The following is a 24,517-nucleotide window of genomic DNA, read 5'->3' as shown; positions in this document are numbered from 1 at the left end:
CATACAGAAAATACCATGCAAGCAGGGACACTCGCCTACAAGCACACTTCCGAAATGTTCTGTGACTATCCTACCACAGGACCAGCTGAGGGCCCCACCCATCAGCCCCTACTCCTACTGAGCAGCCCTATCCAGTCTCTCAGTATGGAGACTCCACTGCGCCTCAGTTCAGAGACAGTCAAACAGAAAAGGCAGCCGATGTGAAGGCGTAGCCCATGAAATTCCTTGCAGAGGGCTTGCCCGGTTTCTGGGAACACCAGCCAATACAAATTTCCGTGGCTCTATTAACATATGCAGCTATGCAAGAAGGAAATGATAATAAAACATAGAGCCCTTTGAGTCTGGACTTTCCGAGTCCAGGCTTCAGTGTGGGAGGCAGGAGGAAGCTGGTTAAGAAAGCACAAAGGGTGGCCAGAGGGGCCAGGGCTAAAAGGGGGAAAGGAGGTGCTGAGTGCAGGCCCTGGAGACCCGAGCTTGACGGGGGTGGGGGTGGGGGAGGATAGAGAAGGCGGCAACAGCCATTCACGTACAGAAGCCTAAGAATTTGTTAGGAGTGTGCAAAATTATAAAATAACAGAAGGCTCTTCTGGCCAGAGATGGAGTGAGATGGATCGGCTGTACAAGCAGGGCTCTCCCTCCTCCCTCTTAGCTGAGAGGGGGACAGCCTTGCAGGGTGCAATGACTTCTCATTCAGTCCTGCTCAGACGGTCAGAATAATAATATCACTGTGTTCCCTCTGAGTTCAACAGGATCTCTAAGCCCTCAAGAAATATCTCTGCATACAGAAACACGTCAAGTTTTCATCTCGTTAAAGTGATCTGCCCCTTATTTATATAAAATACATATGTGATATTCCATGTTGCTCCATTTCTCTGAGTTTACAGGTGATCTTAAAAGTGCAATTATTTATTTAGATTTAGTTCCCAGCTTATAGACTGTGTACATAATACATACAAACATACATGCACACATACACATATGGAGGTGGGGTCAAGAAGTGAGCGAGGCAGCAAGAAGAGAGTTCTGGGCGTTCATTACAAGTCCACTGCTCATTGCATCCATTGAAAATGACTTATAAAGTTAACATGCAAAAATACTCGGTCATCACCCTGAGGACGCTAATACACAAATCAAAAATTAGAGAGGTCACCTCAACTGGATAGACATAATTCAATAAATTAGGTTTCATAGGCTTAATATCCCTGCAAATTAAATGACACTCTGCTAATATAACTGAAGATGAGTTTTCCTTTTAGTATTAAACAACTCTGCATTTAGTTAATTTTTAGAATTACAGAAAACAGAATGGCATTCATAGGCAACAAAAGGGACAAAAACCCGAACTGGGCTCCATCAAATGCAAACACTTCTGTGTTGTAAGTAAAGCTATCGTGAAAACACACAAAAATGAGAGGAGAAAAAAAAAGGTCTGCCACTCATCTCTCTGATAAGACTTATGTCCAGAATATGAGAAATTTCAATGAGCCCAAACCAAACAAACAGACAAATCCAAAAGTAACCCAAGCAAAAGGCGAACAAAGAATACAAAACCATGTTTCTTCAGAGAAGACGTTCAAGTACTAAGTAACGTGTGAAGCTGTATCAAACTCATCGTACGCTAGACAAATCTAAACCGTAGTGAAATTGCTAGGTTGTGCCATTATGGTGGTTCCAATAAAAAAAAATGGTAATAAGTTTTCATAAGGCCATGCAGAAGTTGAAACCTTATACAACCTACAAGGGATAATGAATACTGTTGTTGCCTTGGAGAAAACATCTGGCAGTTCTCTAAACTGTTAAGGGGAGTTCCCAGGTAACCCAATTACACAGCACAGGATATACCCAAGAAGATTAAAACCGTTAAGTCCACATGGAAACCTGTCCAAGAACATCCATAACGGCAAAGACTGGGACACAATCCACTAAAGGGCAAGGAAAATACAATGTATCCATACAACTCTCAATATTCAGCCATAAAAAGGAAAACAGAATCGATATGGAGAAGCCAGTGAGACAGTCAACAGAGAGATGCCTGCCACCAAGCAGCGGCTTGAGTCCAGTCCCTCGACTCACTTGTTTGAGAGAGCCAACTCCAGCAAGTTGTTTTCTGACCTCCACATCAGTGGTCCCCACTCCCAAAATAAATAACATGCTATTTGAAAAATGGAATTGGCAGACCATGGCAACATGCTGAAAAGTCAGACAGAAAAAGACCACATAGTGCATGAGTTCATTCGGAGAATGTGTCCCGAGTAAGCAAATCGTATCAAATGCTGAGCCACTGAAGGGGGAATGCTGCTATCTTCGAGTCTCCTCCAGGGACAGAGGAGTATTCTGGAGCTAGATACGCTACTGGACACACAGTTTCCACAGAATATCACCAGAGTCACAGGCTTCAGATGACTAAATGTTACCTTGTGTACATGAATCACAAAGATGGGGGGGTGTGGGGGGTGTATTGAGGTCAGAGGACATGCTCTACCACCCCTCCCCTTTTTTTTTAAAAAGACGGGGTCTCTTACTGATACATTTCAGGCAATGCTGGCTGGTCGTAGAGTCCCAGGCATCTACTTGTCTCCAGCTCCCCAGTGTTTGGATGCCAAATGCACACCAAAACACCTGTGCTTATACGGGCTGTAGGGTCAAAATCATGTCCTCACTTCACCGAAAGAGCCATGTGTGTCCCTAGCCTTCAGGGAAGTTCGGGCTGGCTGAAAACTTGGGATCCTTCTGCACCTTGTCTCTGCCTCCAGAGATCTATGCTTATAGGCCCAGACAGCCACACCTGGCTCAGTAAAAATCTGTTTTTATTGAGATAACATTTAAAATGAAACATCAATGATCAACAACCTGGAACCCTCTCTAAAGCACAACCTGAACTATGCCTACCTCCAGGACAAATGCCATACTCAATGAGGCTCTCCATGTGTGCGGACAGGTGCAAATCCAAAAGCAGGTTTCCATCGTGAGTCTGATCAGACTGCGCTGCTGCTACTGTCAAATATCTCAGCAGCGTGACTTGACAAGTGGAAGGATTCATAAAACAAGGAGAGAAAATACCTTCCCATTGATAGTGTGTGTGAGTCGGGGGGGGGGGGGTGCCTGTGCCACGGTGCATGTGCATGGGTCAGAGGTCAGTCCGCGGGAGTTGGTGTTTTCCTTCCATCCTGCAGCTCCGGGGCACAGAGCACAGGTGCATGTTCCTTCTCGGCAGTAGAGCCCCTCCACATCTCCCCAGCCCAACCCTTTAACACTTTATACAGATCTGCTAGCATCTCCTCAGCCACAGGTGGCTTTTGCAGGCATGTAGAAGCATAGGCACCATGTAAAATTAAGTTTAAAAAATGTGTTAGGGTTAGGTGAGGTGGTGCACACTTTTAATCCCAGGACTCAGGAAGCAGAGGCAGGCGGATCTCTGTGAGTTGAAAACCAGCCTGGTCTACAGAGTGTACCCCGGGACTATGTAGAGAAACCCTGTCTCAAATAGACAAAAATGTTTGAAAAGGTCTCTCTCTTCTCCACTATTCAGTTAAGCAACTCGTAAGTTTGAGGAAGGCAAACCTTGTGATGATAAAACAGAACACAATTTCCATCCCTCAGATTGTTACTGATGTCACGGTAGGCTCTAGCTTGTGTCTTGCATGTGTCCAGCACCCACGTGTTCCAAGCTGACCCCCCAAGTGGCACTCCTGGTGGGGGGCTTAAGAAGGTGGGAACTTAGAGAAAGTCTTCGGGTCACTGGGGGTGTGCCCTCCCAAGTGGACCTCCCAGGTCCTCTCTTTTACTTCCTGACTATACTTGGTTGAAACACTTGCCCCAGGAAATGGAGCTGATTACTCAGAGACTGGAACCTCCAACCCCACACCGAAGTTAACTGTTCCCCTTTGTAAGGAGTCATGTCATGCGTTTGTTACAGTGAAGGACAGCTAGCTGACTAAAGAAAGACACGCTGCTTAGCATGTGCTCCGTGTAAACACAGGGTACTCATGCGTGAAAAACCCCAAAAGACAAACGAATAAGAAAGTTTACAAGAAAGTAGTGCCACTTCCCAAAGGAAACAGTGAACTGTTTTCAGCCCCAAAATTAATTTCGCTAAAATTCTCATTTTTCTCAAGGAATTCTTCAGAGTGGAAACGTCTACAGCACGGTGTTCGATGTCCGCAGTGACGGAGGGAGACTTTCTCCAAAAACCACACCAACATGCCCAGGAAAAATTCAGAAATTTAATTGCAATAAACATGTAGAAAGTGGCTTTATCCCAGGCTCATGGGGAACATGTTCTTGATTTATCAGGTATGCATGTCCTTCTTCAAAAGTCCTGGATGCCACCATTTCATAATAAATTAAAAGGCCTCGGCACAGAAGAATTGTTTTTTTTTTTTTTTTTTCTAAAGGAAATGGGGACATTTAATGGAGCTTTGTTCCCCATCAGCTTGAGCCTGAAACACTGTTCAGATGGCCAAACTCGGCATACTAGGCCAACGTTCTCCAGTCAGGGTCACTTGGAAAGCTGGTCAAACAGAACACAGGCTGCCAGGCCCTCACTCCCAGAACTGGAAGGACTTCACCAGCTAAGTCTGGAGCAGACCTTAGGAAAGAGTCTCTGACACCCCAGTGACTCTGAGAGCCGGGGCTGGCCAGGCCACAGCCCGGGTGGGCAGGCTTCCCCTGAGTTGCTCGCGGAAAGGAAAGAAACGAGGTTCAAAGGCTGAAGCACATCCCCATGCAGAGCTGAAATAACAGCGGCTGTAGACTGTTCCTCCAAGGCTGCGGTGTCCTGCATGCGCTGTCCACCCACAGACACCAGTCTTATAGGGTGACAGGACAGACATCAGACATGTCTGCCAAAAAGCCTTACCTCTAGACACAGGAGTGTCCACTGATGGGCCCTCATCGGAGCTAAGGAGTCTTCTGGAATTTGGAACTGGGATTAAGAAGGTTATCTAACTGTTCTTCTGAAACAGGGGTAACCTGAAAAGCTATTGACAACGACTGCTTCCCACCTCTGGACTGAACAGCAAAACCCACCTGTAAGCCTAGAGAGGCACCGGGAGGGGCTTCCTGGGTTCTGAGGGCCTGCTGCATCCTGCCTGGGACCCGTTAGCCAGGGCCAGGCCTGCACATTCTGTTGCCTTCTTTCCTTGCTGACCCTCTGAAGGGGACTTCTAGCACTTACAAGCAAAAGGCCCCACCAAAACCGTAGCAGAAGTCAGTCTGCCTGTCCTTCTCGGGTTCACTTGCACCCACCTCGGAGATTACGTTACTTTAAAACTTCGCCTTTCTCAGGTTTACCTAGTATCGGTTTATTTCCTATTGTTCAAATAAAGAAAATCAGAGACTGTACTGCTTATAAAGAAAAGAGACCAAGGCTGGAGAAAGAGCCCAGTGGCTTAGAGTGCCAGATTAGCATTCAGTTCCCCAAACCCACTTACAACCATCAGCTCCAGGCGATCTGGTGGCCTTCTGGCTTCCAAAGACATCCATACACACACATACATGCCAATAAAAACAAGTCTACACAAGCAAGTGTGAAAGGCAGACTGTCACTTGATGCCTTCCACCCCAGTTTAGGGGACAGGGCACTCACCAAACCCGAAACTCAATGATTGGCTAGACCGACCGGCCCCAGGGATGCTCCTGTCTCTGCCTCCCAGTGCTGGGATTAGAGAGGTGTTGCAATGCCTGGCTTTTACATAGGAACAGGAGACCTGAATTCAGGTCCTCAAGCTTGCATAGCAAGGACATTACCCAATAAACCATTTCCACAGCCCGAAATACTTCTTTTCTTTTTAAAGACATACATTTAACTGTGTGTACAGGAGAAAGAAAATGGGTATATGGAGGAAAGTGGAGGCCAGGGATGCCGGGTTCCCCTGGGTCTAGAGCTACAGGTGATTGTGAGCTGCCCAACAAGGTGACGGGGCCAAACTCTTGTCCTCAGTACATGCTCTTAACCAATGGGACATCTCTCCAGACCCAGAATTCTCCATTTTAAATGTCATTCTTGTTTGTTTGTTTTGTTGTTGTTGTTTTTGTTTTCCTCAAGACAGGTTTCTCTGTGTGGCCCTGGCTGTCCTCAAAACAGCTCTACAAAGCAGGCTGACTTTGAACTCACAGAGATCCACCTGCCTCTGCCTCCTGAGTGCTGGCATTAAAGATGTGCACCACCACTGCCCAGCTTAAATGTCATTCTTAACTGTGCATGGTACATTCTGCACATGCATTCCCATTCGACGTGCAGTTCCATAAAGAGAGGCAGCTCTGCTTATCTCTGGCACCTACCCTCTTCCTTCAAAGCACAGCACCAGGTAAACATCCCATCACTCCCAGCACTATGTCACTTCTGTGACCACATTTATGACCTAGGTTTACCAGGTCACCAGACATTACCAAATCAGTCGAAGGTAGCTTGACTATACTGCTCCCAACGTCACATATCCTCAGCACTAAACTTTGAAATGCTGGCTTCCCCAGGTGAAGGCTTTGGGGAATTTTCTTTGGCAAGCACAGGCTTAGCAAGGGAGTTTGATGGTCTAGGCTGCTGTGTGTCACATAACAGCAGGTAGCCACAGACATCAGTCATTTCCTCAGTGGGCTGTTTTCTTTACGGTGTCAGCTCACTGCCACGCACTCAGCTTCACAGTGAACAGCTGGGAAGGGAATCTGGACCACGGCAAGAAGGAACATCTCCCAGCACACAGGCCATGGGAGTTTCGCCTGGTTCTAAATCATGTGTGCTTCCCTAGAGAACATGTGTCCTACACCCGTTTCTCCACATATCCAAGCCTCATGTGATGTGTGTCTGGGCCATGTGTGGATCATTCTTCCTTATGGAATGAACATGAGCTATTTAAACATGGAAACAGGAGAGAGCCCAAATCATTGACTAGTTTCTTCTTGCTAATTCACTGAAAATCTATTAGGAAAATCAGTAAGAAAAGAGAGAAGAAAAACCCTTTTCCTTGGCTGTTCTTTGGGTCAAACAGAAACAAAGAAAAGCATCTCCCACACACTAGTGTTGCTCTAATACTGTCATCTCCCTCCCTGCCTTATCTGAGGTTTCATTCGCCATGTTGTTGGTTACTTCAGTCAACTGTGTTCCCAAAATAATAAATGATAATTCCAAACTATTTATAGATTTGGACAATTTATATTATAATACTGTTGTAGCCAGGCAGGACAGTGGTGGCCTTTAATCCTAGCTCCGGGGAGGCAGAAGCAGGCAGACCTCTGTGAATTCTAGGCCAGCCTGGGCTACATAATGAGGCCTGTTCTCAAAAAGCAAACAAAAGACATTGCTGTATTTGCTAATAACTTAACTGTGCCTGACCATAAATTATTATCATCGCTAGACTGTATGGGGGGCTTTAGAGTGTCCAGGCATCCACTAGCGTCCCTGAATACATACCCCACTGGCTGAGAAGGGACCGGACCCCTAGAGCTGTTTCACACAGGTGTTTTCTGATCAAAGGCCTTTGCAGAAAACGAAAGAGACTGTGAATGAGACCGCGCAGGCTGGGAAGACGTGAGGACAGCTGTCCTCAGAATGCCTAGAACAAGACTCTGGAGGCAGCCGCCGCCTGGCTCTGCACTGGCTTCGGGAAGTTGGATGCTTCCCTATCTACAAGGGAATCAGAAGGTGCTGATAGTCCCTTACTTGGGTGTCTTTCAGGGCATGGTTGCTCAAACTGTTGAAATGGTATCTCGAAGACGGAGGGCTTCAGACATGGTCCTTGTACCCTCCTTTTGCGAGAGCCTTCATCTACGCGTGAAGGGAAACACTGACGTGGACGTTTCTGTTTTGTGTTGTGGCAGGGGCCTCACTGCAGAGCCCAGGCTGTCCTCAAACTCACTGTCCTATCTCAGTCTCCTCATCCTGGAATCACAGGCGTGGCTCTCTCCACAGAGCCAAGCATCCACTTCACTCCTAAGAAAGGAACCTCTTACCTCGTGGCTTTGGGATGAAAGGACACTGTTTTTAACCCACTCACCTCACTTAGGACTTAAGGAAATAATGGTGACCTGGCCATGGCACGCCAGAGCACCGCGATGCTGTGGCTCCCTGGACAGATTCCCATGCGGACTGCTCCTGCACCGCACACGTAGAGGCTATGTTTAGATGACAGTAAAGAACGACAGCCATCTTAAGGGCATGTGACTTACTGCAATATTCCACGAGGAATAACAGGAAACTCTTTATCCTTAAAAGTCTCTTACTAAATTTATATCAATAAATTTATATCAAATTTATAAAAGTCTCTTACTGCTGATAATTATTTTAATGGCCACCTGACCTGCTCGCGAAATTAAGAAAAACGCTACTAATGCCCTCAAAGAATTCAGCCTCAAGCAGTACTGATGAGAGAGCACAGAAATGTGGGGATGTGGACGCATGTATCCTTGACCCAAGTCTTGGCTACGCAGGATTTTCTTTTCAGGAAAGCAGTTATCAGTCTTCGCGAGAGTTTGTTTCTACATTATGAAGGGTGGCTGCCCTTCAGAAACAGGACCATTCATTCAGCTTCCGTTAAACCCCGCCCCCCCCCCCCCCACCCACACACTCAATGAAAATCAATGAATACACTTAGAGCCTTCATTGCCCACGAAAACCATTAAATGTTCATGGCAGCATTTCTCTTTGGGTGGGGGGGGGAGGGTCTCATTATTGTCTAGAAAAGAGTTTCCTACTTCAGTCTCTCAAATGACATCATCTACAAGGATTGAGATGCAGCTGGGTAGTGTTGGTGCACGCCTTTAATCCCAACACTCTGTCGCAGAGACAGGTGGATCTCTGCGAGTTCAAGGCCAGCCTGGTCTACAGAGTGAGTTCCCCAGGACAGGTTCCAAAACTACTGAGAAACCCCACCTCAAAAAAACAAACAAAAAAAGATTAAGATAAAATATTTTCCTCATGGGCTGGAGAGATGGCTCAGTGGTTAAGAGCATTGCCTGCTCTTCCAAAGGTCCTGAGTTCAATTCCCAGCAACCACAGGGTGGCTCACAACCATCTGTAATGAGGTCTGGTGCCCTCTTCTGGCCTGCAGGCATACAAGTAGACAGAATACTGTATACATAATAAATAAATATTTAAAAAAAAATATTTTCCTCATAAACATCTGCCCTGAAGTCTCATTCAGCACTTTTATTATCTCCTTCATTGTAGTACCAGCCTCCTCCACTCTCCATGGCAGTACATTCTGGAATGGCATTATTAGCTGGCAGAATCTACCGTCGAGGAGGACACAGGCATGAGTGGGGAGAGAGAGCTTAAGCCACTGTAATGGGAGAGCTACCTCTGGGAGAACAATGGAGGTGGGTGACCTCTGCGGACTGACTGAACCTAACAAGAGCAGAGGGCTGATGGCATCGCTGAGGTATTTGGCACAGGAGGGAGACACACAGCCACTAGCTGATACGGGCTCTAACATGGCCGCTTTGCCTTCCCAGATTCCATCTTTCCAGAGCTCCGTCAGTGTAAGCATCACTTGCGAAGCCCGGGGAAAGGGAGTTCCATAAGACCACAGTGACTTATCACGTTCCCCTCACAGTCCAGGGCGTTTTGAACTTATATCAAAGACAAGAATTCTTAACCCCACCAACTGGCAGATGCAGGAATTTCAACGGCTCTGACATGCTGATTCTAGGTAAATCACTATTAATTTCTTACTTTCCAGCCTTCTAGTGGACCAGAAACACTGTCAGAATTGCCACTGAAATCACAGCTCATAGAGAAGTACCACGAAGGCAGCTCTTGCTTTCAGCCTCCAAGCACAGCAAGTTCCCAACGAAAAACAGCTTTTGATTCATATTAGCATTTCAAACACAGTTCCTAAAAATTACCCTCAGGAGGCAGCAAACTGAGTACAGCTACCACTTGACAGGTAGGATTACCAATACAGCTTTTTCTTCCATGTTCTGAAAGTCATACCCTGCTACCAAAAAGATGCTAAATTTTCTACCTGTTGCAGAGAACGAGGTAGACATTGCTACCCAAAATTCATTAGCTTCAACTTATAGCCTGTTTTTTCTTATATCCAACAAGTCAAGACTACATTTAAATATTAGTGGAGTCATCTATTCATCGTTAAGGACAGGTTAATTAACGTAACCCCTTCCCCTAGGAAGTTCTCTATTCTTAAAACTGCCTGCTGCTACTCTGTTGATAATTACTTTGAGTGCCACCTCAACTGCTCACCAAGCCAAGGGAAATATTTTAATGGTCCTTAAAGAATGTAATATAAATCTATAAAAGACACAGGGTCTTCTCTGAAGAAAGGGCATTTTGATCAAGTAGAAGAAATCCTGTGAATGTTGTTAGAATCCATTTAAAGTCGTGGCTGATATCATCTCCAATTCTGGTGATGTTCATTTCTAATAATATCCAGAAAGAAAAAGCTGTATCTAGATAAATAGATGCAGCACGGAGAGAAACGAACAAACTCAACATGTCCTACCCAAAAACTGAAGCCAATGTCTAGAAAGGTGCAGCACAGAGAGACAGAAACGGACAGACTCATGCATGTAACGCGGGAACTGAAGCCAAGCTAACTGATCATTCCTTAAAGTCGCTGTTTCCAAACTATCATTGCCATCGGGTTAATTATAAGCCGTGCAGGAAACGGTCCAGTTGGCTTGCATGTGAAATGACCAGAATGGAAATATTTTAGAATCTATCGGGTACCTGAGAGCTTCATGAGAAGTTCTGAGGCAGCCTTGGCAGACAGGTCCCGCCTTGGCACACTCCCCTTGCTTTCCTGGGGTGTCAGTCGGTCCTCGGAGAGGTTAGCAGCGGCCACTTCCGGTTCCGGGCTGAACACGTAGCTGGACCGGGGCAAGGGCGTGCTTAGGGCCTCCTCTTCCTTGGGTTCCTCCTTCACTTTAAAGTTAAGATTCATAGGCTCCTTCTGGTTTGCAGCTGTCAAAAAATAAGAAGAAAGAAGAGAGAAACGGAAAGGGATATATATGTATATATGTATGTATCTCCCCACTCCCCCTCTAAGTTACCCACACTTCACCTTTTGCTTAACAGCTGGAGGGGCCACAAAGTGACAAAAGGCTAGGCCCTGGGCACATCACCTTTATAGAGTGAACCCCATGAGCCTTGGTCTCAGCTGGGTGTACACTTCAGCATATATGAAACCCGGGGTGTTTTCAAAAGTGCTGTCTTCACAAAGCATGTGAGCATTTATTTCCTCCTTGGTTTCTTTAAACATCTTCCCTGGATATGCTGTTGCCTCCCCGGCCTCTTAGAACATTCTCCAGCTAATTCTATCATTAAACAATGGCTCGCGAAATTATTCTGTTGTCAAATATTGAAATAAAGTCAGGAGTCAGCAGCAGTATCTAAAACTGATCCCCTGAGGTGGGTGGAAAAGGTGAGAATGTCGAATCTGCCAAAAAGAAAAGCAAGACTGGAGATCCACTATTCTCAATAAGGTAATAACAAATGGGCACTACTGACCCATGCACAGGGTCCATAGACTTTGTGCTGTCACTGCGAGTAACCCTATGCCTGCAGGGCCTAGGTCACCTCCGCATGCAAAATGGGCTTTTGGTTTTTGGTTCTGTTTTGTTTTGATTTCTTTTTTTAAGAAAAAATATTTCAGAAGAGTTTTGGATTTATAGAACAGCTGCAAGGATGGTGGTAAGGGCTTCCGCACAGACGTCCCTAAGAGTGGCATCCTCTTCACCACACATTTGTCAGAACTACGAAATCCATGTGGCTATGACCCAAACCCTGGATTTGTTCACTAGTGCCCATTTTCTCATTATTTTGAAATCATGAAGAGCGTAGTCAGAGCTAAGCAGCCTGTCATAGGATGGGTGATTTCTACGGGCAGGCCACTCTATGCACACCACACAGAAGAGGCCTCAGGAAACAGGCAGTGCCCCATCACACCATCCCACCCACTCCGTCAAAGACCCATGCAGTGCCAGTCATCACTGTGCCACACAGGACGTGTCTGTCTTGATTTTATCCTCATCTGTGTTCTTAGAAGCTCTTCTTAGAAAGAGCCTGTCCTGTCCCATCCTAACAAACAAGACCGAGAAAATCGGCTCCCAGCTACCACAGTCCTGGTCCAGGGCCTTTTGCTGTTTCTAAGAATGCTTGATTTAGATCATCAGGTTGAGGGGCTTGGTATACTAGGCCTGAGAGCTAGAGGAACATCTCCAGGTCTCACAATTACAACTCCGTAGAGCTGGGATTAGAACCTGGGTCCCTATGTCCCTGCACCTCTACCTGGAGTGTTTTATTAACAAAACCAAGCTCTGAAGCCCTGGTTAAAATACCCTGTTCTCAGTGAGGTGACCCTCGCCAGACTGTACTCCCAATCTCTCTTACTTGCTCTAATCTTTTTATTGTCCCAGATATGAACACTTACCATTTAATATCCCACTGTTAGGGACAGAATTGTGCCTCCCACCCGGTCCCTATGGAAGCTGAAGTTCCGCCTTCCTGGTGTGAGTGTATTTGCATTTGGACTTTAAGGGGACACCGATGTTAGTTCAATAAAACACGAAGGTCGGGTCAGCATCCAATGCCAGTGGTTCTGAGAACCAGTTTGTCTCTCTCTTCTTATGATGAGAAACACCAGAGATGTCTCTACATGGGGGAAGGTCAAGTGAGGACACAGAGAAGAAACCATCTACAAGCTGAGCAGAGAGGCCTCAGGAGAAATCAAACCTCTGACAACTTGATGTCGGGCTTCCAGCCTCCAGAAATATAAGAGGCAGATATCTGTTTGTTTAAGACACCCAGAGTGTAGTGTTTTGTTGTGGCTGTCTTAGCACATGAGCTAAGTATTCTAGAAGCCCTGACTAATCTGTTGTCTCGACTCCAGGGTCAGCATCACGAAGACACTGACCTCTGATTTTAAAGCTCATGTGTGTCAAGAGCACAGAACAGAGCCTGGCCCACGGCAGAGGCCCCGTCTGTACTCATGAATGATAAAACGTGCTTGCTCGAAAGCAGTGACATTGATGGCCTTCTAATAGCACCACAGTCCGCAAAAATGGAGAACTCTGACATTCCCACAAGCAGCAGTCAGAAGCGCTTCCCCTGGACGTATCATCACGGTAAGGCAAGGATGGCTGAGGTGAAGTTCAAAGCTTTGCTTCCTGCCTAGACCATGGGTATGCTGGTATGCCTTTGAAGAAGCTTCACTAATGGACAACCTAGCCCTTGGTGGATACTGCTACCCAACCTAAAGCAAAGGGAACGATGACATTCTTTGGAGCAAAGCTCAAATGGGTGCTCCCTACCTCATTCCAGGATGCCTTCCTGAGATGCTGCTGGTGGCATGCTAACGCCTGTCCGTTCCCCAACACTCTCCTCCCAGAACGGTCATAAATCCTTCCCCAGAGCATCCTGCGCAGCCACGGCACAGTAATCAGTGTGTGTTTATTACATGATTATGTGTGTGCTTTTTTATCCTTTCAGAAGGAACCATTCAGAGTGAATAGAAATTGCCTCCATGCTCTTCCCTTTATTTGCGAACTTGTTTCTTCTAAGATGAGACTGGGAAAGGTAAAAAATATCGAGGCAAGTCCCAACTTCAGAGAGGGTGACCGCATGGAGCGGATGCTCATGGAACCTGCTAGCACCTACTAGGAAGATTAGTCAGAAGACTTAAGAAAAAGAGGAAATTCAGCATTGCGGGTGAAACCTGGACTTCATGGGGCTGAGAAAAGACACCTGCAGAGCGACAGGCCAGCTTTGTGCTGCAGTGACATCAGCCTGCCCAGGGCTACCAACCTGGTTTTCATTCTGGCTGTACCAAGAACATCATAGCGATGTGTATCGGGACGTATAACTGTAACTAGCAACGCAAGAGGAACGCATGTTGAAAACACTGATCTGCTCGAGTTTTGTTTCCCAGGCACTTGGTCTAAGAGAAGACAGGAAAACAGAAGTACACAGGCTGGGCTCCTTTCTATCGATTCTCAGAAATAAGTTCACTGAGACTAGTACATGAAGCCTGGATTTTATAATTAATTTGGCCGAATACTTGTCATCTTTTAAGTGATGCTGCTTTTCAAAGACCCACATAGGTAAAATTAAAGATGTTTTCCTTTGAGAGGGGATCACTAGGAGAAAAGCAATGATCTGTAACTTACTGTGACGTCTACATCATTCCTTTGCACACAGAGAAAGATCCACGCGCACATGGAACTCAGCCCATATGGGCTTTCACAGCACCTGCCCTGACATTCGTGTATCATACAGTCGGCCAAGGCTCCACACCTAAAACCATGAGGAAGCCACGCTAATCAAGAAGTCCTGTCTCTCTTTCACTATTTGCTACAAACATTTTAGGAGCTGAGCCATTCTGGTTCTAAATGTTCTTCATGGAGTGAGCTGTCATTTCAAGGGATCAGATCCGCTTCTAAGCATATGTACAACAAATTAAAGATAACCATGAATGCAGAAAAGAAATGGGCATGGCAAAATAATTCCAAAACTTCAATCCTCAGTGGTGGGCATTGACGAGGTGCAAACAAATCATCCACAGGGAGATTCTAAGAGTTGGTCTCCAAAGAGATGCTCCATACAATGTATTTAAACAAATCATCCACAGGGAGATTCTAAGAGTTGGTCTCCAAAGAGATGCTCCATACAATGTATTTAAACAAATCATCCACAGGGAGATTCTAAGAGTTGGTCTCCAAAGAGATGCTCCATACAATGTATTTAAAGACCATTCTTGCGCAGGTGAAATGGTTTAGTGAGTAGACGTGATGGTTACCATGCCTGATGACCTCAGCTCACTCCTTGGGACCCACACGGTGGAAGGAGAGAACCAACTTTCACAAGTTCTAGCTGTTCTCTGACCTACACACACAAGACACCACACACACGCACACATGCACATGCACACACAGGTACACACATCTATGTACGTGTGTGCAAATGATGCAAATAAAGACCATTCTTTTGTTTAATAATGAGCACAAAAAACATTTAAGTAATTGCGGGGATTAAGTCATCTTCAAGCACATGGGAGGACACGCCATGACTATCTGTCTGCAGGCGAGGAAACTCTAGAGGACAGCAAAGTGACTGCCCCCAACCACGGAGCTCAAGAACAGAGGCACTAGGCTCCAGAGCATCCGCTGAAGATGCACAGCTCTTTCCTTCCTCCCCAAGACACTCAGTTTCCTTTAAGAAAAACACTAAGCTGTGCAGTGTGGGCTTTGGAAAAATGAGTAATGGACGGGACTGAGCCGAGGAGCACCAATGGCAAAGGGAAAAGTGAGTGTCATTTTCTGACAGCATAGGCTCCTAGGGCCATTTGACTGAGTGGACAGAGGGTGGGAAGAGACTAGAACACACGTGCTTTGGTCCTGCGCTGTTGGTCCCCCCGAGGAAGGAAAGGGACAGATGTAAGTCGACAATGGAGCTCCGGTTTCCAGTCTGATGCAGAAGTGTGGCTGAGCTGCCAGCTATGGATCACAGCCCAGGCAACACTGAGTTTCCCCTGGACCTTAATACCGCCTCCATGTTGTATATGAAGAACCTAAGATCCAAGGTGAGTGAAACCTTTTCCTAAATAATGGGTCACTAGTTATCAAGTGGCTGATTCAGAATCACGGGCGGCTCTGGTGTGGTTGTCAGCCTGGGATGCTCCTTGTGTGTCACTTAATAAATAAGGGACAAGGGCAGGTGCCAAACAAACGCTCAGCTTCTGAAGGAGGAACTTTGTCGCTACAGTTATCCTTACAAGCATCCGAAACATTAATAGGAGAAGTTGTTAAACATCCCTTCCCACTTCCCACGACGTCCCTGCAGGAAGCAGGATCTCTTTTGTTGATTTCATTTTGTTTTTGAGATAAGGCCTCCAGACACAGCCCAGGCTGACCTTGAACTGGGATTCTCCTGCCTTAGTCACCCAAATGCTGGGGCAAAGTATGTGCCTTCCTACGTAACAAGGCTTCAGTTAGTAAAATAAAACTAGAAATTTAACAGACGATAATATTGCTATAAAGACTATATTCCATTAACACCATGTTTAAATCCATTTGCTTAGATTTTTAAATAAATAAATAAATGTACTAACTATAAATTTGTAAAATAGCTCCTTTTTTAAATACCACTTTTATGTGTTTTACATAGTGGCTACATTTACCAATTTTTTTCAGAAAAAAGTAAATTAATTGAACATTTAAAATGCAACAAAGTGAAAGCCAACAAGGTTTCCACTGCCTTCTTTTACAACAAGGAAACATGGGCTCAAATAATGATATAGGTTTTTTAAAGTCACAGTTGTCAATGACTGGATTGGAATCAGAGCTTAGTTCTGGGGACTGTACCCCAACTTCAAATCTATCAAGCTGTCCTGTGGGGCACGTGGGCACACATGGACAGGCTGGAGACCTGAAACTTTTCAACAATTTGATACGCTTTAGATGATAAAAAGCAATCATCTTCTGCAAACATAAGAACATGATTTAATTAAATAGCAACAGCTGAATCCTTCTTTCAAATGCACGCTATATGCATGTGGAACTCTTAAAATGTTAACTTGAAAGTTTTAAACCTTGCCCTTTAGTTTTAAATCATTTTATAACTAGTGTTTAGAGAAAGTTTTAAGGTCTCATGTTTCTCATCAGTCCCTGCACGGATTAAACCTGGGCCAGGATTCCGGATCCGCATACCCAAACCAAGTCTTCAGAGGTCCCGAGTGACAGTTACAATTATGGACATGGAGCCAATGGGATACAGAGAACGGTCAAGGGTAACAATAGTGAGCAGAGCCACGGGATGAATAATGAGCGTTTTTCTCCATGGGCTAAACTACGTTTAAAGCCAGCATGTGAGACTGGGCATGGTGGTGCTCGCTGTCACCCAGCACTCAGGAAGTACAGACCAGACAACCTGGAGGTCAAGGTCGTCTTCAGCCACATAGAGAACTGGAGGCCAATCTGGGCTACATGCGACCCCCCCCAAAATAAAACAAAGCAAACCGCACATATAATGAGCAAGGGTGGCCATCTGCAGTAATCGTCTTAGCAGACAGGATGTCTCTCTTGTCAACAGCAGGAAGGACTGGGCCTGGAAAATCACTCAAGCCTCGAGAAAACGTGAAAGAAAGCTGTTTTCAAAACTCATGCTGTTAACACGTTCAGAAATGAAATGCCTTAACGGCACTGCCATCATCTGCATAGAGACTGGAAGAAAGGAACCCCACAGGGTGGACCACAGCCTTCCTATGGCCTTTTGGACTGATGGCCCACTCCAGAGACATCACCTCCTGACCGCTACACCTGCCACCTTAAATTAAATTAACACGGAGATATGCTGGCTCCTGCCTCCATTTGTAAATGATCTCGGTCACTGTGGATCACCAAGAGAATCTAAAGCACTAGGGTTCGTGCTGGGCTGTGAAATGGTCAGTCACTCCTGCCCCCGAAAGCCTAGATCCTCCTGAGAGGAGGAAGGGGATCTTTGGAACTTTGTGCTTCGCATATACATGTTCTGGGTGGCCAGACCCCAGAACAAAGGTGAGAAGGCAGGAGCCCTCATTTTTCCTTGGTGTGGAGAGCTAGTGACTCAACAGAAAGAGAACTAGCCAGAGGGTGTAACCCGGCTGTCGGTAGAGTGCCCGGCTAGCAAACACAAAGCTCTAGGTTGGATGTCTCCGACCACTGGGCACAGTGGCTCATGCCTGTGATCCCTGTGATGAGGCAAGAAGATCAAGAGTTCAGGAGCATCTTTGGATATGTAAGACGGTACCTCAAAGAGGGAGAGGAAGAGAGAGAGAGAGAGAGAGAGAGAGAGAGAGAGAGAGAGAGAGAGAGAGAGAGAGAGAGAGAAGAGGAGGGAGGGAGGGAGGGAGGGAGGGAGGAAGGAAGGAAGGAAGGAAGGAAGGAAGGAAGGAAGGCAGACAGACAGACAGACAGACAGGAAGAGTTAGATAGCCAGGCCTCACTCGTGAAGAAGTACTGGAATGGAATCATCAGTACTTTCTGAAGGGCTTGGGGTGGGGCAGGGGGATGGAAGCTGGAGGGGCGAGGTATCCTGGGATGATATGAAGGCTACCCAGAAAGAAGGGTCTATATAGATTTATTTTGAAGGTGCATGGGGGAAAGAGTAACTGGATTAGTGACTAAAAGCACATGCATTAGAAATGATGCCATGATTTGAAGCCAAGGAAAATAAACAGTGGAGCAGACGGAGGTCAAAAGACAGTTCGCCTAACTGAGAAATAAAAATTAGGTAATAGCTAATTAAGTGGTCACAAGCCAAGCCTTTGTAGTCAGCCAGGGCTGAATCTGTGCTCGGGTTTCTTACAGCCGAACCCCTTTCAGTCTCAGCTTTCTGGTCTCTAGAACAGGTCTGGTGTTAACCCTCTGGTGCTGCAGGGGGTTAAATGAGAAGCTGCAAGAGGCTGTTGGCACAGTGCCTGGTTCCCAGAAAACACGCCTGGTTAGTGATGCTCTTACACCAGCAGTAGAAGTAACAATGATAACAATGGGACAGAAGGAAAGGAATGGCTGGGGTTCCGTGTTAAGGAGACAATCGTCTATGGTAACTTTTCCCAAAGGTCTACCAAGGTAAACATTATTCTGGGGCCAGCCAGATGGCTCATCGGGTAAAGACCTGCCAATGACCTGGCAACCTGAGCTCAATCCCTGGAGCCTCCACGGCAGAGGGGAAGAAACAATTGGCTCCCGTAAGTTGTCCCCTGACCTCCACATTCATGCTGTGTCCCCAGCTCCACACATTCAAAACAAATAAAGAAAATGTAGTAAGTTTTTAAAAAGTATTCTGGTGACTACCATAGAGCTAGCTGTCCATACGAAGCACAGGGAGGGAAGAAATGTCTAAATGCCAGCACTCACCTGTCCACTGTTACGATGTAACGATGTAACGTGTTTGGGGACTGACAAGGGACGGTCTGGGTTGTAGGCTGGCTTGTTACCACTCTATCTGTAGAAGCCTAAAATAGTAATGCAACTTCCATGGCTGGAGCATGACTTGGTGCTGGGGAGGCTGCCTAGCATGCATAAGGCCCCTGGTTCCATGCCCAGTACGGCACAAAAAATTAATGCAATTTCCAAAGGTGCCTGCCATACACGAGTCACAGAAAGGCACTCTGTTGGAGAGGCTGGCCAAGGGCAGAGAACATAATCAACTTCCTGGATGGTGATGTCTTTACTTTGCAGTCCGGGGCATGGACACGTTTAGCCCAGGAACACTGGAAGTACATAGCCTGGATTTCAACCCCCGTCTGTGTAGTAATTAGCTGTGGAAATATGAACAAGATCTTGCAGCCTTTCTTTTCAGTTTCCTATCTGTAAAATGGAGTAATAACAATAATCACGCAGTTATGAGACTCCGAGAAGCTCAACACAGCAAAGTCAGCACCACAGACACAGATACAGCAGCAGCGAGTAAAAGCCTCCCGGTCTCCATCCACACAAACTTCAGCTCCAGGCTCTGCTTGCGTACAAGTCTGTCTGCCCCCAGCACTAGCAAGTCATTAAAAGGAAAACATAGCCTCTCTCTCTGGGCCTTCCCCCTACCCCTCAGAGGAATCACCAAGTTCAATAAAGTCCAGAGTTTCAAAAGGGCATTCAGGCTGTCTACTCATACACTACCCTCCTGCAGCTGCTCACATGAGGAATTTAGTCACGTGGCCTGAGAGTGCCTAGGCAGGACTGAACAGAATGGCTAAACCAAATCTGAAAAGCGACTATCAAACAGTCCAGTCAGGGAACCATGCCCCCATGGTGATGTGTGAGTCCCTGGCTACCAGCACCGACGTCTCAGGGCGTGAATGGCACAAGACTGGCATTTACATGGAAGAAGGCCCACTTGTTAAGATGCGGCTGAGAGGGCCATCAGAGCCGCCAGGCGATGGGGGTGGCTTGGTTCGCTGGTTATCTCCAGCAAGAGTGCTAACATTTATACATAAGCCTAATTGTTACTCCCAAATGCATCAAAATAGTAAGCAATAGATAGAGGTTTCAGAACAAAGGCCTCTGGGAAACAACAAGGATGGCACAGGAACGTCTGTGGGCATCTGTCATTTCTTCTTGAAAACTCACACTGTTTTACGGCCGAGGCCCTTAAGCCAGAAACTCTTGAGCAAGCGCCTGTTCACCCACAGCTGCCTGTGAGGCTGAGTCGGTGTTTCACAAGGCCCATCTTTCCAACCTAAAAGTATTCTGGTGTCGACTTTATAGAGCTAATAGGATGCGGGAGACAGCACAAAACTTTTTTTTGTCAGTTTCTACATTAAAAATAGTTGAAATGACTTATATCTTTTATTTTGGAAAGCCAGGGACAAAAAGATATCCCTTGCCAACGAGTGAGGTGCCAAGTTTCTGTCAACTAGCTGCTTGGTTATAATCTGGGGAGTTAGAATTAAATTTCTATCTTGAAAAATGGCATCTTGAAGAAAAAAGATGGTGTAAGACGATTGCAGGAGTTTGTAATTTGGTCCTCTGATGAGGATGCGCTCAGCTTTTGTGTGGACACATGTTCCTGTGCACATGTGTTGGTGTGGGGTGCAGAGGTACATGCACAGGTCAGAGGTTAACCTTTAGGAGTCATCCATATTGTTGTCTGAGGACAAGGGCTCTCATTGTACTTAGGACTTGACACTTAGGACAGGCCGGCCAGTGAACCTCGCCATCTACCTGTCTCTATCCCTCCTTAGGGGAATTGCAGATTTGTGACATTCAACCAGCTTCCTACATGGGTGCTGGGGAATTAAACCCATGTCCTCAGGCTTGCTCGGATAAACACTTTACTGAAATCCCCAGAATTTGGAAGCTCCCAGTCTACTCTGGGGATTCTCAGACTGGACAACGCTCTTGCCATGAGCCCTCTGGAAGAAAACCACAGGGTTCATGAACACAACTCATGCAGGCCTCCCCTTCTTATCAGCCTTGGTGTATAATGAGGTGGCATCTCAGACTCACTTTACAGCAGCATGGCTTTTCATGGGCTCAGATAAAATGAAAGTTGAGCTATACTCAGAGATTCTGATCTATACTGAAAAACACTGTACCGAGTACCAAGTCAGGGTTGTCTGTTTGCTTGTTTGGGGGATTGTTTGGCTCGTCTGAAATAGTCCTCTTGTAGTCCAGGTTGGCTTCTAATTCTCTACACAGCTGTGGAGTAACCTGAGCCTCTGGCCTCCACCTCCCTAGTGTTAGAATATGACAGGCCTGCATCACTAGCTCCGGTTTATGTGGTTCTGGAGATCCAACCTGGGACTTAATGCATGCATGCGAGGCAAGCCATCTCCAGACTGTGCTGGGTCTCCAGCCCACGGTGCCCACTGTCTATCACCTATCAGCTGACCTTTGTCCCGGTTGCTTGTTAGAATCGCCAGAGGAATGCAAAGAAAATACCAATGTCTGGGCCTACCCCAGACCAATTAATTAAAACATCATTTTTGGGCTCTGGTATTTTACAGAAACTTCCTAGGTAGGGCTAGCTAGCCGTGGAGCTTACAGACTGCTGCTGGCCACAGGAGACAGGCCCAGGGTCAACAGGAGCGGTAGCTTCCTGGGTAAGCACCTCTCTGAGGAACACTCCCAGTCATGTGACCAGGGGTAGGTCACCCTGTTATCCAATGATTTGCATACGTCTTCTGGCTTCCAGGAAAGAGCTGTGTAAACAGCAAAACTACCTACCGCCCTAAAGGCCTGCCTCCCAGGCCCAAACCCCCGAGAAAAGTCTACAAAATTATTTTTTCCCTCAACAATGCAGAAAGCCAGCAGTTGGGCTGAATCAACCTTGATGGTGAGCTGGATCTAGGGAGCAACCCTGACCTCAAGGACTGAGGGATGCTGTCAGGCTTCACTGGGGAAAACAGCTGCAGGTCCAGAGAAGGGATTTTATTTCACAAGCCTAAAACCAGCGAACCTCCAAATTGAGGGAGGATTGCCCATGGTCCTCAACCCTCCTAACCCTTTAAGTCAGGTCCTCGTGTTATGGTGACCCCCAACCATATAATTGTTTCGTTGCTACTTCATAACTGAAATTTTGTTACTGTTATGAATCATAACATAAATATCTGATATACAGGATATCTGTTATGTGACCCTTGGAGGGGTCATGACCCACAGGTTGAGAACCACTGGGTTAGCGTGTATTTAAAACTTCAACGCATCCTACCCAGTGACTGTGAACCCCAGTGGGCTCCATTCAGTCAGTTTTCTGCTTGATTTTAATCAAAGGAGCAAAAAGCATTAGGGGTTTTCTTTCTCTCCTTTGGAAACAAGTAAGTGTCTGCACGCTTGAACTGTGCTCCGTTTTCTTGTAGACCATGAACGGACACAGAGACTCCCAGAATGGGTGCCCGGGAACAGCTGCGCCCGATCGTACCAGCAGGTGCAAGGACAGAGCCCCAGGGGGAACCGTGCAGGAACAAAGGTGCCATTATGAGAGCCACGGACAGGGCCTGGAGCTGACCACTAGGCCACACCATTTGAGGGCAAGGAGAGCTAGAAACTCAGCCACAGCTCCCTGGGACTTTGTCCCTGAATGGCAGCCACTAAGAGAGCCAGGTAGAGCACACAGCAAGCCCAGCAGTCAGCAGCAGGCCAGACCAACCACACAGTCAGTGTGTGTGGTGGGGGAATCTGCAGAAAAACACATTCCTTTCCTTTTAACATAACTTCTCCTCCCATGGGCAGCACTGCCACAGTCACCAAGTTTACATTTACATCCAAATATGCACACACAAAAAAATTACCGATGCATCTCGCTCCCTGGTGACTTTATAACAGGTTGCTAGGTAACAGTGCATACAAGTCAGGTTTCAGGACCTCTACTAAGCCACCATAAAATAGCTGCATGGGCCTTTTGCATAAACAGTGTGCCTTTGCTATCTGTTTTCTTATGCCAATTGATCAGTCGGGAAATTCTCCCATGGCCAAACTGTAAGCAACCCCCCATCAGCAACTGAAAACAACAGACCACTATATATACGCGGCTTTGGCACACGATGCTTCACCCCAAGCTACAAACTGCTTCTCCCTCTCCCTCTGCTGTTCCAAGCTCTGGCTGTAAGCAGCTGAAGCCTTTTCTCATGCTCACTGAGACGCGCTGGAGCTAATAATCACAGCCCAGTGTCTGGTGGGACGGGAAGGGCTACCTCTCGGAGAAACCCAGCAGGAGCCCCTGTATCAGACATCAGTGTCCTAGCCCAAGATCAAGCCTGCCAGGTAGCCTGGTAAGGATCTGGGTCCTGACAAAAGGGATCCCACCTTTCTACATGCTATGCACCCCCTGCTCAGTTCGTTCTTGTCTGTTAAGTAAGGAAACATCTACCATGCTGAGCTATGCTAAATGAATGTGGCTTCCTTCTCCTGGGATTGCACCGTAAGAGCCCAGAAAAGTGGCAACCCACGGGTAACATCCTGGTTTGTTCATTGCTGTCACGGTTTGGGGAGACAGGGTCTCATGCAACCTAGTCTGGCCTTCTTCCAAGTTGTGGGATTGTAGGCAATCATCACCATGCCTGGGTCCCTACAGGTGGCATCCTAAAGGATCCGGAAGGCCCAAGGGAAACGCCCGTTTCCCTCATATTTTGGTGAAGTTTTAAAATATAAAACTCTGAGTAGGTAGCATCCTGCTTTCCCTGAGGCTGAGATGAAAAAGGAGAGACAAGAAGGCAAGGACCGGGACCCTGGGCCAGATGAAACAGATGCCTGAGACCGGTCCAGGCGGTGGATCTTCTTCGCAGTCTCACAGCGTATCCTTCAGCCTCCCCTGCTCCCTCCCATCTTGGATCATTTCCTGGATGCCTCATTTTTCATCGCTTCCCTCTTCTGTCGCCCCTACCCATGTCTCCCCTGGCTGAGGGGCAAAGATCAGGGTGAGGAAGTACATTCCAAAAGACCCGACTGAAGTGTCACGGAGCAAAGGGACTTCAGAGTGAAGCTGTGCCTCTCATTCACCTGGCAATGACATTTAGTGAAATACGACGCATGGTCCATTTAAAGGAAGGCGGTGACCAATTATTCTCCATTTAAAGGGTATTGTCAATCTCCAGAGAGCTGAAATGGCATTTGGAAATCATCCTGGGGACTGCCACCTTCACTGACAGACAGAACCCATTCTCAACCGACCTTTCTCCACCCTCTACAATGCCTTTAAAATTTAAAATCGCATTTTCAAAACCAGCATAGGCCTACGTGTGCTGTTGCTCCAGGAGGGTAAGACAAACATCCAGCAATGCTCCACCCGAGAGCAGCATCGCTAGCTCATCAAAGTCGCTGAGGAGAAAACACACACAATGTGCTGGCGACGACAAACAATGTCTACTAGCAAGACTCATTTTTATAACCTATACATCAGCCTCTGTCCAAAGGGCAGGAGGGCAGCTGGGAAGGATGTTTGAAATTTTTTCTTAGCTGGGGGAACTTACACCAGTCAAATTCATAAAGGCAGAAGGTAAAATAGTGGTTTAGTGGAGGCTGAGCAGCGGGTTGGCAGGAACTCTGTCCTTTAATGATACAGTTTGAGAGCGTGACATATTTCCAGAGATTACAC

The 24,517-nt window shown here is 46.6% G+C and overlaps 1 protein-coding gene across 1 annotated transcript in view; it reads right to left on the bottom strand.

Annotated features, from left to right (window-relative positions):
* Nucleotides 1–24,517, bottom strand: part of Znf827 (zinc finger protein 827) — a 169,785-nt gene that overhangs the window by 95,126 nt on the left and 50,142 nt on the right. The window contains exon 5 of the mRNA XM_038313142.1: nt 10,682–10,915. Within this exon, the coding sequence (XP_038169070.1) occupies nt 10,682–10,915 (234 nt within the window). The remainder of the gene's footprint in view (nt 1–10,681; nt 10,916–24,517) is intronic.

Source organism: Arvicola amphibius, chromosome 15 (genome assembly GCF_903992535.2).
Source record: "Arvicola amphibius chromosome 15, mArvAmp1.2, whole genome shotgun sequence".
NCBI lineage: Eukaryota > Metazoa > Chordata > Mammalia > Rodentia > Cricetidae > Arvicola > Arvicola amphibius.
Note: the sequence above shows the minus strand (reverse complement) of the source record. Positions and strands in the feature narration are given on the sequence as shown.